Source organism: Ornithorhynchus anatinus, chromosome 17 (assembly GCF_004115215.2).
Source record: "Ornithorhynchus anatinus isolate Pmale09 chromosome 17, mOrnAna1.pri.v4, whole genome shotgun sequence".
Classification (NCBI taxonomy): Eukaryota; Metazoa; Chordata; class Mammalia; order Monotremata; family Ornithorhynchidae; genus Ornithorhynchus; species Ornithorhynchus anatinus.
This window is the reverse complement of record NC_041744.1, coordinates 17,678,489-17,693,877: the sequence shown is the minus strand read 5'-3', so window position 1 is coordinate 17,693,877 and position 15,389 is coordinate 17,678,489. Positions and strand designations below refer to the sequence as shown.

The 15,389-nt window shown below is 68.9% G+C and overlaps 1 protein-coding gene across 1 annotated transcript in view; it reads right to left on the bottom strand.

Moving 5' to 3' along the window:
• Positions 1 to 239: 239 nt before the first annotated feature.
• GRIK1 (glutamate ionotropic receptor kainate type subunit 1) overlaps positions 240 to 15,389 on the bottom strand; it is a 37,133-nt gene continuing 21,983 nt past the window's right edge. Inside the window, exons 13-22 of the mRNA XM_039914550.1 lie at positions 14,789 to 14,896; positions 12,874 to 12,918; positions 11,740 to 11,853; positions 11,113 to 11,316; positions 10,449 to 10,672; positions 8,974 to 9,092; positions 4,660 to 4,877; positions 2,562 to 2,787; positions 1,562 to 1,812; positions 240 to 438 (exon numbers count right to left, since the gene is read on the bottom strand). Of these exons, the coding sequence (XP_039770484.1) occupies positions 280 to 438; positions 1,562 to 1,812; positions 2,562 to 2,787; positions 4,660 to 4,877; positions 8,974 to 9,092; positions 10,449 to 10,672; positions 11,113 to 11,316; positions 11,740 to 11,853; positions 12,874 to 12,918; positions 14,789 to 14,896 (1,668 nt within the window). The 3' untranslated portion in view covers positions 240 to 279. The remainder of the gene's footprint in view (positions 439 to 1,561; positions 1,813 to 2,561; positions 2,788 to 4,659; positions 4,878 to 8,973; positions 9,093 to 10,448; positions 10,673 to 11,112; positions 11,317 to 11,739; positions 11,854 to 12,873; positions 12,919 to 14,788; positions 14,897 to 15,389) is intronic.

The window sequence follows — 15,389 nt, the reverse complement described above, 5'->3', positions numbered from 1 at the left end:
GTGGCCTCCTCGGGAAAATGGGGATTGAGACCGTGAGCCCCCTGCGGGACCGTGTCCAACCCGATTCGCTCGTATCCACCCCGCCGCTCAGTTAGCGCCTGGCGCCTAGGAAGCGCTTAAGGAATGCCATCGTCAATCATCATCACGGCTCTCCCGAGCGCCGCACGGTGCTCGGCACGCAGTGAGCGCTCAGTGACGGCGATGGGCCGACTGGCTCGGGCCCGGGGGACCCGGCCAGGACTCGCGGTCCCCGCCCCTGCACGGACCTGTGCCGGAAGACTAGACGGTGTGGACCCGCGGGGGCGGGGGGCGCGCCCCGCCCCGCTCCTGGCGCGGTAACCTGGCTCCGCAGTCCAGCTCCGTGGACAGGGTGGTGCCGGAGGCGGAGTTGGGAGCCGGCGGCGGCTTACGCTGCGATCCGTAAAAGAAGCAGAAAGCCTTGCGTGCGGGAGAAAGCGGGGAGAGGAGAGACCCGTCAGCGGCGGCCCAGAAACCGACGGGAAAGGCCCGCGGCCGGCCAGGCCCGGCCGGCAGAGCGAGCGCTTCGCTCCCCCGGGGGGGGGACCAGGCGCAGAGCGGCCCGCCTCCCCCGTTGGGTCTGACCCGGGCTGGCCTCCGGCACGGCCCCCCGCTCTGTCTCCTTCCGTCTCTCCGGTTCTCTCCCCTCCTCGTGGGCGGCCACCCGCCCCCCTCCGACCCCCGGCTTGGCCGGTCACGTCCGGCCTCGCGTCGGCTCGGCCCTCCCCCGGTTGGGGCCGGGGCCCGGGCTGGGTTGGCCCCCGCCCCGTCTTCACCCGCCCCCGGGGAAGATGGGCCACCCCTCGGTGGCACAGGAAGATGGCCCTTGCCCTTCCGCCCGGGAAGCCCCGCTGCCCCGACCCTCTTCCCGCCTGCCGTGGGACCTCGAGCAAATCCCCCGGGGTCTCTGGGCCGGGCAGCTCGGCTATCGGACGGGGAGCGGACCCTTTTCGCCGCGACCTCTGTCAGGTGCTGAGGGAGATGAGACGTTTCCGGAAGGGACGTGGTCTCTGCCCCGAGATGGGTGACGATAATAATAGGTGCGTTATATTAAGCGCTTACCGCCTAACCGGGCGCTGCACCAAGCACGGGGGTGGATACGAGCAAATCGCGTTGGACAGAGTCGCCGTCTCACAGCGGGCCCGTAGTGCCCGGCACATGGTAAACGCTTAGCGGAAACCTCTATCGCTGTTTTACAGGCGAGGGAACTGAGGGATAGAGGAGCTAAGTGACTTGCCCGGGGTCACGCCGCAGACAAACGGAGTCGGAACTAGAACCCAGGGCCTCCCGACTCCCAGACCCGGGCTCTAAACGCTAGGCCGCAGCGCTTCCGCAGATAGATCTTCTCTCCCTCATTTTGCAGATGAGGAAACCGAGGCCCACGGTGAAGGAACAGACGGGGATAGAGAAGGCGGGCCTCCCGAAGCACGGCCCCGTCGGGCCGCGCCCCCGAGGCCGGGCCGCCCACCCCCCGGGTCCGTCGCGGGGTCCCCGGCGGGACGGACCGCTCGTCGCCTCCCCCCGGGGGCCGGGCCCGCCTCACCCGCTCCACGTCGCCGTTCCGGCGCGTCCCGTAGGCGAACTCCCCGACGGCCACCAAGACGGACAGGACGAGCCCGGCGGCCAGCACGATGAAGATGCCGCCGATGTTCTCCACGCCCAGGGCGCTGGCCTCCTTGCCGTCCTCCTCGGGGCAGCCGTTGCCCCGCCACCACTTCTCCTTCATCATGTGCAGCTTCCCCTCCTCCTGCAGCTGCAGGATGGCGATGGTGATCTTGTCCCGGTACGGGGAGCCTGCCCGGGGCGACAGGGGGCCGGGGAGGGCGGGAGGGGGGCTGGCTGGCGTCCGAGGAAGGGCCCGGCGGGGGAGGGGAGGGTCTCCGCGGCCCCCGGCCGGGAGGGGGGTGACGAACGCTGACCGAGGGAGGCCCCCCCCCCCCCCCGCCCCCCGAAGGCCTTCGGAGGGACGCCTGGCCCGGCCGGGCACGGGCCCGGCCCGCCGACGGGGTCGGGCGAGGCCGGGTAGGGGTCTCGGGTCCTCCCCCGGCCTGCCGGCCCGCCTCGGCCTCGTCGCGGCCGATACGGCTCCCTCCGCGGGAGCAGAATCTGGCCTCCCGGGGCCCTAATCGTTAATGATGATGATGATGATGATAAGGATTACGGTATTTCAGCACTTTGCGTCAGGCACCGTTCTAAGCGCTGGGGCAGATAGAAGGCGATCAGGTTGGACCCGGTCCCTGTCCCGCCCAGGTCTCACACCCTCATTCCCCATTTTACAGATGGGGTCACCGGGGCCCGGGGGCGTGACGTGGCTCGCCCGAGGTCACGCGGCGGAGCCGGGATTAGAACCCGGGCCCTCCTGACCCCCAGGCCCGGGGTCCCTCCGCTCGGCCACGCCGCTTCACTCGAGAGCACCGCCGGGAGGGCCCCCCGGGTGACGGGGGGCGGGGGGGGTGGCCCGGCCCAGCGGCGCTCCGCCCTCCCTCCTTGGAGCCGGGGGGTCCCCGGGGGCGGGGTGAGGACGGGGTCCCCGGGGGACTCACCGATGGGCGTCCCCACGCCGTAGCCCTTGGAGTCGATGAGGCCCCCGATCTGCGTGAGGTTGCAGTTGCGCTGGGTGACGTACTCGATGCTGGTGGACTCCATGAGCAGGGCGTAGTCCGTGGTCAGCACCCGCTGGATGCCCTCGTCGTTGTTCTTCACCAGGGCCGTCTGCTGACGGCTGCTCATGAAGGCCCACATCTTCTCGTACGTGGAGATCTTGGATTTCTGCCGGGGGGGCGGGCGCAGAGGGCGCGGCTCGACGGTGTCCGTCGATGGGTCGATCTCATCCGTCGCTCCCGACTCCCTCTCCGAGACCCGGCACGGACCACCCGGCACCCCGACCCTTCCCCGAAACGCACCCCCACCCGGCGGACGCCGGAGGGACCACCGCGCCCCCCCCCCCCCCGAGGCGACCGGTGAGCCTTAAGAATCGTCGTCACGGACCTCCCGAGGCGACCGGTAAGACTTGACGATCATTACGCTCCTCGTCAAGCGCTTACTGGGTGCCGAGAACTGTTCTGAGCGCCGGGGCGGATCCGGGTCAGGTCGGATCCGGTCCCTGGCCCACACGGGGCTCGCGCTCTTAAACCGCGCTGTGCACGTGAGGGATTCGAGGCTCAGAGAAGTTGAGTGACTTGGCCGAAGTCACGCTGCGGACACGTGGCGCAGCCGGGATTAGAACCCAGGTCCTTTTGACTCCCGGGCCCGGACCGTATCCGCCGGGCCAGGCCGCCTCCTAGTTGCGCCGCCCTGCCGTATCGCCCCATCCCGGCCGCCCGCCCGAGGCCGGACCCCCGGTAGAACAGATCGTCCGGAAAGGGGGCGGGGGGGCGTCCCGTCTACAGCCTCGCCGACCCCGCCATCCCACCTCACACCTCCCGGGCTTCCTCCCCCACGAAAAGACTCTTCTCCACTGGCCTTCTCGGCCGCCCCCTCCACTTTTCCACTCCCCCGGTTCTTCCCGGGGCAAGTTCTCGCCGGTCATCGCCGCCCTGGCCTCAGTTCTCCCTCCTCCTCCTCCTCGGTCACTCTGTCCCTCCCGGTGTCCGTCTGAGGACTCCCCGAGGACCCCAACTCCTCCATCCCGCCTTTCCCGACGCAGTCCCGCCCCTCGCCCGTCTCGACCGTTCACGGTCCGGCTCGTCCTCATCCCGAACCCCCGTGCGTTAACTTCCGGTCGGTTGCCTGTTCGGTTTTGATTTACCCCGTCGACAGCGTGTGGCTCTCTCCCCGCTTTAGTGGCTAAACTCCCCTTGGGCGAGGAATAGGCCTTTTGCTTCTTGACGGGGGCGGGGCGGCCTGGCGGAGAGCGCCCGGGCCCGGGAGCCAGAGCACCTTTGTCCCGAACTCGACTCCGCCACTTGTCTGCTGTGCGACCTCGGGCAGGTCGCTTCACCGGGCCTCGTTTTCCCCGTCCGTAAAATGGGGGTTCGATACGCGTTTCGCGTTTCTCCCTCCTCCTAGAGCGCCGGGTGGGCCGGGGCTCTCTGGCCGACTCGATCGTCTTGTATCTGCCCTAGAGTTTGTGCTTGGCCGTAATAAATGCTTAACAAATACCAGATGTTACCGTTGTCTTCCCCAAGTGCCTAGAACGGTGCACGCCGTCGTCCCAGTCGCCACTGGGAACGCAATAAATGCTATTTTAAGAAATATTTCAACCTTCTCTGTCTTCAGAGTCGTCCCCGTCCCCCCCCCCCCGCCAAATTCCGCCTCCTCCAGGAACCATTTCTCTACTACGTATAGAGCGCTGACCTGGCTGTCCCCCGTGTAAAGGGCACCGGACCGGCTGCCCATCCCGTGGAGGGCGTTGTACCGGGCACCAGCTGGGGACCGCACTGGTTTCCCGCTGCGTGCGGGGTGTCTTTCTGGCTGCTGAGTGTTGGCAGAGCACCGTACTGACCGCCCGCTCTGTGAGGGGTGCTCGACTGACCCTCCGCTGCGGGCGGGGTGCTGTGCTGGCTGCCTCCTGCGCGTAGAGCACCGTTATCACCACGGCGCTTTCCTGGGGGCTTGGGAGCACCCGGCCCAGGTCCCCGGTCCCCGACCTCAAGGAACCGACCGTCTAACGGGGAAGGCCGGGACCGGCGGGGCGCTCACCTTGAAGAAGGTCATGGTGGAGCCATCTCTCACGGCCCCGTACTCGATCTTGGTCTGCTTGGCCAGGTCGTCGGCCGAGTCGATGGGCGACTCCATCCTCTCGACGGTCAGGAAGGCGGCCAGGTTGGCCGTGTAGGAGGAGATGATGATCAGGGTGAAGAACCACCAGATCCCGCCCACGATGCGGGTGGACAGCGCCTTGGGCATCAGCTCGGACCCTGCGGCGAGAGCGTCCGGCCGGCCTGAGGCGAGGGACCCACGGGGCCGCCGCCGTCGCCGGGGGGCGGGGGGGGCCCGTCCGCCCGCCCCCCCGGGGGCAGCCTGGCCCTTTCCGGAGGGCCTCGGGGGACCCCGCTCTGGGGTTGTAGATCTCAGATGGGCAGCGACGGGCCTTCGGCCGGGCCTCGGGGCCCCCGGGCGTGCGCCTCGCTGGCCCCGCGGGGCCCGTCGGAGGCCAGGCCGGGCCGCTGGAAGACTCCATCCGAATTGGACCCCTCCGACCGCCCAGAGAGCCTGGCGGGGGTCCCCGGCTCCCACGTCTCGGCGCCCTGCCCTCTCCCCGCTTCCTTAAGAGACTTTGGATGCCTCCCGGGCTCGGGGGCGGGGACAGACCCCTCCATTCTAGCCCCGTTACAGCACAGAGAACAGTTCTGGAGCAGCGAGCGACGGGGGAGGGAGCCCTGGCGCCACGGGGAGAACCCACCGATGACCGGCCACCTTGCTCACAGGACGCCCGGAGCGAGGGGCGGAGCCGGTGTCGAGGAGGAGCCCGGCCGTGGTGAGACTGGCCCAGGGAGATTCCTCCTGTCGCCCGGGAACGTCTGTGGGCGTCTCTGGGGGGGGGGAGCCAAGGGAGGGGGAGCGTGAGGGGATCTTTGGCTCCCGAGGACCGGTGGCTGGGCTGGGCGCCGAAGGCGGGGAGGCTGGCGTGACCCACCCCCACACGCGCACAGCAGACGGTGGCGAGCGTGCACGAGGCGCGTCGCGCGCGGCGAGACACAGTAAACTGGGACGGTGGAAGGAGAGGGCCCCGGGCGACCGGACCAACTCTGGTTCCTCCGTGGCCCACGTGCCTCCCGGCGGGTCAAGAATGGGCCTGGGAGTCGGGAGATTCGGGGCTGTAACCCCGGCTTCGCCACTCGCCAGCCGTGTGACCTCGGGTAAGTCATTTCACGTCTCTGTGGCTCAGTTCCCTCGTCTGTCAAATGGGGATGAAGACTGTGAGCCCCATGGGGACACGGACCGCGTCCAACCTGATTATGCTGTATCCACCCCAGCGCTCGGAACGGTGCCTGGCACGTAGTAAGCCCTTAACCGGCGCCGCAGTCGTCGTCGGTATCGTCTCGGAGGTACCTCGGCAGGCCGGCTCGGGCCCTCTGGCTACCGGCCACGGTCACCCTCCCGGCGAACCTCGCTGGCGGGCTGACTGCCCCGGACACCCGGCCCCCGCTCCCGGTCGGACGGGCACAGACCGGCGTCCCTCCCGGCCTCCGCTGGCAAAGGGAACGACCGGGTCCGGGGCTGGGATCCGGACCGGACACGGCAGCGGCCCCCTCCTCATCTTTTCCCCTCCGGCGGGGCGAGGAACGATCAGGCCGGGAGGGGAAGGGACCGGAACGCGATGCGGCAATGCCCCCGGTATCCGCGGGCACCGTCGGTTCTGCGGGACGTTTTCCCGGGGAGATCTCCACCGGGAAAGACGCCCAACTCCAGGGAGACGGGTGTGATTCCCGGTCCGGGAGAGCTGGAGGGAAGAGGGGCGGGGAGAGAAGGGAGGGCGCGGGGAGAACGAGGAGAAGCACCGGGTGTTCCCGACCCAGGACGGACCCCGTCGGACCCCCTCGCGGGCATCTCCGGTGGGCTCCCGTGCACGGGTGCCCCCCGTCCCGGGCCGCGGTGACCAGGTCACCGTCGGGCACGTGACTGGGACCCCGTGCCCGTGCCCGCGTTCTGGGTGAGATTCGATTCGGGCACCCGCAGCGGGGAAACCGGTCGGTTCCCATCCCTGACCGGGACCGCGCGGCGGGGGGAAGGGCCCCGTGCCAGGCGTTCTCGGCTCGATGGGCCGCGGTGCCGGTGGTGGCGCCGGCTCGTCCGCGGAACGGGTTCGTCCGATGGGAGCAGGAGCCCGTGTGGGCACGCGAGGCCGTGCGTTTCTCGAGTTGGTATGCGCACGCGGGAGTGTGTTGGCATCGGGTTGTTTTCGGTCAGCGTGCGTGCCCGAGAGCGGCCCGTTTCGAGTCAGAGTCTGTGCTTTTTTTTTTTTTTTTTACGGTATTTGTGCGGCGCTTCCTACGTGCCAGGCACTGAACCGAGCGGCGGGGTGGAAACAAGCAAATCAGGTCGGACACGGTCCCTGTCCCACGTGGGGCTCACGGTCTTCACCCCCGCCTTTTACGGATGGCGTAACTGAGGCCCAGAGAAGGGAAGCGACTCGTCCGAGGCCACGCGGCGGACAGGTGACGGAGCCGACGTTAGAACCCAGGTCCTTCGGACTCCCGGGCCCAAGCTCTGTCTCCTGGGCCACGCTACTTCAGTGTGCACTTTCGCGTTGCGACGCGCGCGTGAGGGTGCGCGCACGATACGTCGGTGGGCGCGTGAGGGTGTCCCCCTGTTGGATCGGCATGCGTGCTTCCGTTGCTTCTGGGCACGGGGGGGCGCGTATGTTGCCCGGGCACGTGCTCGCTAGGGGGTGCCCGCGGCGAATCGGTGCGTGCGCACGGAGGGTCGGAGGGAGGGTGGCGCAGACCCGGAGAGGGTCCCGTGGCCCGGCCGCGGCGGGGCCTCGGAGGCCTTGCCGCGACGCAGCAGCAGCAGCGGCAGAGTCTGTTTGGGGCTGGCCGTCCCGCACCCAAGGTAGCGGGGCCGGGGCCACCCCGCATCCCACGGTGCGCCGCGGCGGGTGCCGGCCAACTCCCACGCGGACCCGGCTGGGGACGGGGGAGGCGAGGGGACGCGTGCGGGGACACGGGGGGATCGGCAGGGCCACGCGATGGCACACGGGGGCACGCGGAGACAGGCAGAGTCACACGGGCACGTGGGGATTTGGGGACGTACGTCGGGGGCACACGGGAGACCTTGGGGGGGGCGCGGGCACACACGGGGCACGGGGGCGTACGCGGAGGGACGCACGTAGAGACGGGGGCACGCGTGGGGCACGCACGGGGACGGGAGGGGACGGGGGATATGCGCACACCCTCCTGCCAGATACTGTAAAAGCCCAGCCTGGGAGCTCCGGTTTCCCGGACAGCCGTGAAGGTGAATGACCCAGGTGGTCGACCCCGGCCCCCTCGGCTAGGATCCGCTCAAACAGCCCGTCTGTAGAGAAGAGGGCGGGGAACGTGTCCGATTGTCGTTCCCTTTTACTCCGCCGAGCGCTCAGTTCAGCGCTCTGCACGCGGTAAGCGCTCGATTAAATACGACTGAATCGAAACAGCGTGGCCTAGTGCCTAGAGCCCGGGCTTGGGAGTCAGAAGGCCCTGAGTTCTGAGTTCGCCCCCCCCCCCCCCGCGCTTGTCTGCCGCGTGACCTTGGGCGAGTCACGTCACTTCTCTGGGCCTCAGTTCCTTCATCTGGAAAATGGGGTCGGAGACTGTGAGCCGCGTCTGGGCGAGGGACGGTGCCCGACCTGATTACTTAGCGCTTAGAACAGTGCTCGGCACATACTAAGGGCTTAACGGGTTACCATTTTTTAAAAAAAGAGCGGGGACCATTCGTAGACTCCGGGAAGGTGGCTCGCTCTCCCTGGCTAGGGGGAGTTGGCCGTATTTTGGGAACCGGCCAACCCACCGCCGTCGGCCCCGTGGATCCGCAAACCCCGTCAGCGGGCCGAAGCCCGGACGGGGAGAGGCGGGGACGAGGGGGGAGCGGAGCGGCCGGCGGGAGGAAGATCCGAAAGTCTTCCTTCCCAGAGCGTCCCCGGGGACGCCTTTCCCCAACGCCCCCCTAACCTCCCTCACTGGTGAGCGCTCGGGGCTGGAGAGCCCCGGGCTTCCTCTCGCACCCTCCCGGGACCCCCAGCCTGGACGGGTGGGGCGGAGGGGCCGCCTCTTTCCCCAACCCCGATCGACCGCCTCGCCGGGAGGGGCCACGGCTGGAGCCGGTGGCCGCCCGGGCTTGGGATCACGGGCCGGGTTACGGGCCTCGGGACGGGCGCCCTTCTGCGGGCCCCGTCGGCAGAGACGGGGGGGTTTACGGTACCAAGGCGGGGGGGACGGGGGGAGAGGGATGGGAGGGGAGACGGAGTTGACCGGCCGGGCCCGCCGAGGGGGATTGCAGACGGTGGGGTGTGGCCGCGCTGGGGTCCCGGTGTACCTTGCTGCATGAGCGCGCCAACTCCAAACCAGAAACTATTGAGCAAAGTAAAATTGTTTTCCACCACGTCCGAGTCGGGGTTGCACGGGTGGGGGTTGTACCACTCGTACGGGGTGAACCTGCGTGGCCAACAGAAAGAGCGGTCAACGCCCGCACCCCGCGCCGAGCGCCCGCCCCCGCGGCCCCGGGCGGCACGGCGCTCGGGCCCTTCCCGGCCGGACCGGCGATCCCCGGAGGGAAGGGCCCTTCCGGGGGCGCCCGGGTCGGCTGGGCGACGCAGAGGACTACCCAGCCCCAGTCTCGGTCCCCCAACCCTCCCTGACAAACCGCTTCTCCGGCACGCCCTCTCCTCTCCGAGCCCCTCCGACCCTGGACCGGACCCCCAGGCCGAGAGCCGAGGAGAGGAGGCCGCGGGACCCCGGCCGGAAGCCGCACGGTGGACTCTCCTGATGGGCCCTCGCAGACGTCAAATCGCACCTCCGCCCCCGCCGCCGTCCGGCACGGCCTCTCCCCTTCCTCCGGCCCCACGGCGGGCAACCGCCCCCTCCCCCGCTGATCCCAGGGGCTCCTCGGTGCACGGCGTCACTCCGGCCGCGCAGTTGGCACGAAGCCCTCCCGGGCTCGGGTTTGCTCGCGGGCCCCCGACCGGCCCGGCCCCTCTCGCTCTCGCCTCCGACACGGAAGGCCGACGCGGCCGGGAAGGATCGGCGGGCCTCCCGTTCCCGGCTCCGGCCTCGGGGCGCCGAGGCAGGACCGTTCCGCGGCTTCCTCAACCCTGCCGGCCGCCCCTTTGTCCGCACGGTCCCCCCCCCCCCCCCCGAGGATCCACGAGAAGGATCCCAGCGGCTGTGCCGGCGCCTCGGTCCCCGCGGCGGGATGGCTGGCCACGGAGGCGCCGGGAAGTTTACCGTTGGGAATTCCGGGTGAGGAGAAATGGATTTTGCCCGGGCGGGCGGGCAGAGTCGGGCAGAAAGGGAGGATGAGTAAAAAGGGCAGAAACGAGGAGAGTAGGGGCCCGGCCTGGGCCTCGGGAAGGTGGCGACCCCCTACCACCCCCAGGGGATGCTTGGGGAAGACCGGAGAATCGGGAGGATGGGTGGGGGTCAGGGAGTCCAACCTCGAGGAGAAGCCCAACTCCTCTTTGGATGGTTGGACTGCCTGGCTCTCCCCTCTGCCGGCGATTTCTAGAACCCCCTCTCCAAGAGCCCCCACTTTCTCCCCAGGGCTGCACGGGAGCTTCTCCCTCGTTCCGTGGCTTTCCCCGGCGGTGACGGAGAGCCCCCAGCCGACCCCGAGGAGGGCCGGGAGTACGTCTGCCCGCCCGGCGGCCGGCACGGCCCGGCGGCCCGGCTGATCCGACGATGGCCAAGAGGCCCCAGCTGACTCGGAGGCGGGCCGGGAGCCGGTCCCCCCCCCCCCCCGTCTGTGGCTGCTGACCGGGCCAGACCAGTCCGCTGACCGGAGGCCCCACTCACCTGGCGATGACGAAGAGCACGCAGCTGACCCCGAGGCAGGCCAGGAGCACGTACATCCAGATGTCGGGGGACAGCGGGTTGAGGAAGGAGAAGACGCCCGGGTTGGTGCCGTTGGGTTTCCGGTAGAGGATGCTGATCCCCAGGGTCATGAAGGGTTTGGAGAAGTCGATGACTTTCTCGCGCACGTAGGTGATGGTGAGGGGGGCCACGGCCAAGTCGGCCTTCTGCGGGGACAAGGAGCGGGCGGTGTTGGGGGCCGGGCTTGCCGCGACGGGGGTCGGGGCGGGGGGGAAGGGCCCGGCAAGGACAGACATCCCCATTAGAGCGGAAACTCGTTGTGGGCAGGCCGTCGGGGGGGCTTCTCTGGCTTGCGCTTCCCTAAGGCCCAGTTCAGTGCGCCGCGCCCGATGAGCGCCGAGTAAATCCTCCCGACCTGCCCCCCCGGGGATCAAACCCCGGGGCGGGAAGAGCCTCCGCCTCTGGGGGTCTCGAAGGGGAGGACGGAGCCCGGGCGTCAGGGTCGTCTCCCGGACCGGAGACGGGACCGCCTGAGGTCTCCGCCGGGTCGGGGGCCGGGCCGATGGCCGTCGCCGGCACGAGCCACCCCCCTCCTCCCGGCTCCCCCGCCCGGGACCCTGCCCGTCGCGGGTCCCGGTGGGCTCACGTGGTCGACCAGCTCCTTCACCATGCCGTTCCACTCCCCCTTGTCGTTCTGGGCCCCGTATTTCCCGTCGGACACCAGCTTGACCTCGTAAGTGAAGCCCAGGATATTGGACAACTCCTTCAACAGGTCCAGGCAGTAGCCCTCAAAACGGTCGTTCCCGTAGAGGGGCTTGTCCGACTTCTTGTACATGACGTAGGGGTCCTCCTGCGTGCGACAGGTACGCCGACGCCCCCGCCCTGCAGGAGCCACGCCGAACCCTCCCCCGCGTAGTACGTACGGCTCCTTCCGCCCCGTCCCGGCCCCCGTGCCGGACAGGGAGCCCCAGCTGGGTCAGAAATGGAGCCCGAGGGCCCGTTCCTCCGAGCGGCGAACCTCGGTCCGGCGGATAGAGTCGGGAGACCCGGGTTCTAGTGCCAACCTTCCCCCCCCCCCCCCCTTCCAGTCTGCCGGGTGACCTCGGGCGGGTCGCTTAACCTCTCCGGCCTTCCTTCTCATCTGTTAAACGGGGAGGATCACCCCGCTCCCCGTCGCCACACCGGGAAGTGGGAGATGGCAGCGGGTTGGAGGGGCATCTGTCGCCGAGTCGTCCCCGGGGGGCGGGGGTCCCCGGCGGGAAGGGGGCCGTACCAGGATGGTGGTGACGACGAGGGTGCGGTTGGCCAGCGAGTCGGTGACGTTGGTGGTCCGGTCGTCGTCGCGGTCCGTCACGTTCAGGCCCCGGCGGGAGTTCCAGATCCCGATCTGCACGGGCCGCGGGCGATCAGCGGGGAGCCGGGGCCGGGGGTGCAAGGAGGGACCCGGGGGGCTCGCGGCCCGGGAGGACGAGTAGGGCTGGGTGGGGTCCGCCCGGGAGGAGTGATGGGAAAGGGGGAGCGAGATGGCGCTGGGGGCGACGCCGGCGCCTGGGGGACGCATTCGTTCGTTCAGCCGCATTTATTGAGCGCTCGCCGTGTGCGAAACACCGTACTAAACACTGGATAGTATCTGTTTCTGTGTGGTGCTCTTATTACCGAAGTGCCTTCCGTATTAAGCTAGCTATTTACCCTACCCCGCGGGGTAGGGTCCGGGTATCATTATCCCCAATTTACAGCTGGGGAGGCTGAGGCGCGGGAGGGGTTAAGTGGCTTGCCCAAGGCCACACGAGGAACGGTCGTCAAAGCCGGGACTCGACCCCGGGACCTCCGGCATTCAAGTCTGTGGCTCTTCCATCGGGCCGCCCCGGCCCCCACCCTACGCTCAGGGACGTGGACTGTGGGGGCACGTGCGCTGGGGGTTATGGATAACGGGGGGACTCGGACTTCAAGGGATGCTATTTTCGGAGGATCCGGACGTCGAGGGACACGCTGGGGGCCGCGGACCTAGAGGGACACTCAGGGGAGGGATACGGACGCCGGGAGGGCCGGACGGGGTGAGGGGGATGCCGTCCCCCGACTTCCGTCCTTCAAGCCAGCTCCCCCCGGGGCACAGGAGGTACCGGCAGCGGGGTGAAGCGCGTGGGCCGAGGGCTGGCCCAGGAGGGTCACACGCCCCTGGCCCGGCGGTCTAGATGCCCCCGGGGAATCCGACCAGGATCCGTGGCCGAGGCCCTCTTTGGGGCACGGACGTCGCCCGGCCTGGGGCGACGGGGAGCCGGACCCGCTGCCGAGGGAGGAAGGGGGGAGCCGCCACCCCCGCCCCCTCCCCGCAGGGATCTGCCGCTCAATTGAGGAGCGATTTAACAATGACCCGAGCCCCCGGCCCGGCCCGGCCCACGGCACAAACCTTCTTCCATACTTTGTACAAGCGTTTGGACGCTTCTCCGGCCACCTGGGTCCCGTCAGAGGAGAGAGCGAGAGTGGGGGTGAGAGAGAGGGAGGGAGGGAGAACCCTGGACCCTCCCCAGTCGCGGCTGATAGGCGCCGGGCCCCTCCCCTGCCCTCGCGGGCCCCGCAACCCTCCTAGGACTGAGCCGGGAGGGCGGATTTCGGGAACACCGGGGCCGGGACCGAACTGAGAGCTCGCAAGCGCCCGGTGCTGCCGCGGCTGGGAGATGGAGGAGTTTAGATGGGGAGGTTCTCGTGGGCGGGGACCGCGTGGGGCTGCCGCGGGACTCTCCCGCCCGCTCGGTACGGTGTCGGGCGCCCTCCGGGCATCCGGTAGATGCCACCCGTCCGTCGATGGATGGGGAGCCTCTGCCCGGGGAGTCCTCTGGAACCCTAACGGTCCCCAGCGGAGGCCCCGGTTGGTAGGGACCAGGCTGGGGGCACGAGCCGGGGGACGGATGGACAGACGGGTTGGTTGGCACGGGTGGGCTGGTGCTTCGCCGGGTGCCCGGCGGGGTCGTCGAGGGGTCCCCGGCAGCCCGCCGGGGTAGCGTGGCACTGAAACTCTACGGGGTTGGGAGACGTGGCGAGGGGGGTCCGTCCTTTTGGGGGTCACTTTCCCAAAAGGCCGTTTAGGAGGCGGAAGCCGAGCCTGCTCGGGGGGCGAACGACCTGGCAGCGGCCTAGCTGGCTCGGGCCCAGGGACTCCCCACGGTCCTCCGACCCTCTGGCCGAGCTGCTCCGAGGCTGCTCTGACCCTCTCAGGGCCGAAGGGCTACCCGGCGGCGGTCCCCGGACTTCCCTTCCCCGGCGGCCTCTCCTGCTCTCGCGCCTCCGACCGGCTCCCCTCCCCGTGCTGGGCCGGAGACGCCCGGCTGGTTTTCAGTAAGGCTGGGCCCGCTGGGCGAGAGACGAGCGGGTCCGGCCCAGCCGCCACCCCCGCCCCTCGCCGCCGGCTCGCTTCGCTGCTCGTCCCGCTCGCTCTGAATGTTTCTTGTCTCCTCTCTACTGACCGAAAGTCCCGAACTGACGTCCTCGGGCCTCGCGGGCCCCCGGCCCCCCGGCCCCATCCCCGTGGGCGAAACCGACGCCTCCCCGGCTGGCCGCTTCGAGGCCGCCCCGATCCCCGAGCGATGGGCACCGACGGGCGATGGCGCCGGAACTCATCCCTGGGCACCGTGGTCACCGTCACCGGGGCCCGCTCAGAGCCCCACAAGGTGCCCACTTTTGCCGAGGGGCTTCTGGGGGGAGAGCCCGATTGCCCGGTGTCGTGCGGGCCTCCCTCACCCCGGGCCGCTCTAGAAAATCGGGAGAGATGAACCCTTTGGGGCAGCGGCCTCGTCCGTGTCCGCCCTGGACCCAGATGGACGAACTTGAGGGGAGACCTCTTCCCGACCCGCTCTGATGGAGCCTCGCTCCCACTGGGGCCCCGGGGCAGTCAGGCCCGCTCGGTTGACTGAGCAACTCAGAGCCCACCGGACCCTGAGGCTCCCTATTTTTTTGTGATATTTAATAATCGCGATATCTGTTAAGCTCTTTTTACGTGCCAGACACTCTTCTAAGCACTGGACCGTAGACAGGCTGGTCAGGTGGGACCCGGTCCGTGTCACATATGGGGATCACGGTCCTAATCCCCAGATGAGGTAACTAAGGCCCAGAGAAGTGAAGTGACTTGCACAAGGTGACACAGCGGAGAAGTGGCAGAGCCGGGATGAGAATCCAGGTCCTTCCGCCTCCCAGGCCCCGGCTCCGTCCGCTGGGCCGTGCCGAGGAACGGGGTGGCGGACGAGGCCCCGCCGCCCGCCTGGCAGAGCGGTCCCCGCCGAGGGCGGGATCGGGGGGCGCTGGACGGGGCCCGGCCCCGAGAGGGTCACCTTTTCGGTCCCGTCCTCCTTGAGGCTGATGACGTCCAAGTCGAAATCCCTGCGCAGGCCGTCGGTTTTGTTGAAGGCAATCCTCCCCGTTAAGCCGTTCCATCGCACCTGCCGGGGAAAGGGCGGGAAATGTCAGAGCCCTCTCGCCGGGACCCCCACGGTGTGGAGGGGACGTGCCCGCCCCTCTGGCGGTGGGGTGGGGGCAGAGGGAATCGAACCTCGCGGTTTTTTTTTTTTAACGGTATTGGTTAAGCGCTTAATATGGGCCAGGCGCCGTCCTAAGCCCTGGGGTAGAGACGAGACAGTTGGGTTGGATTCAGTTCCTGTCCCACATAGGGTTCACGGTCTCAAATCCCCATTTTACAGATGAGGGAACTGAGGCCCCAGAGAAGTGAAGTGACTTGGCCAAAGTCACACAGCCGACAAGCGGCAGAGCCGGGATTAGAATCCACGACCTCTGACTCCCAAGCCCGGGCTCTTTCCGCCGAGTCACGCTGCATCTCCGATCGGGCTGGATACCGCCCATGTCCCCCATGGGGCTCGCAGCGTTAATCCCACGTTACAGATGAGTTAACTAAGGCACAGAGAAGTGAAGTGACCT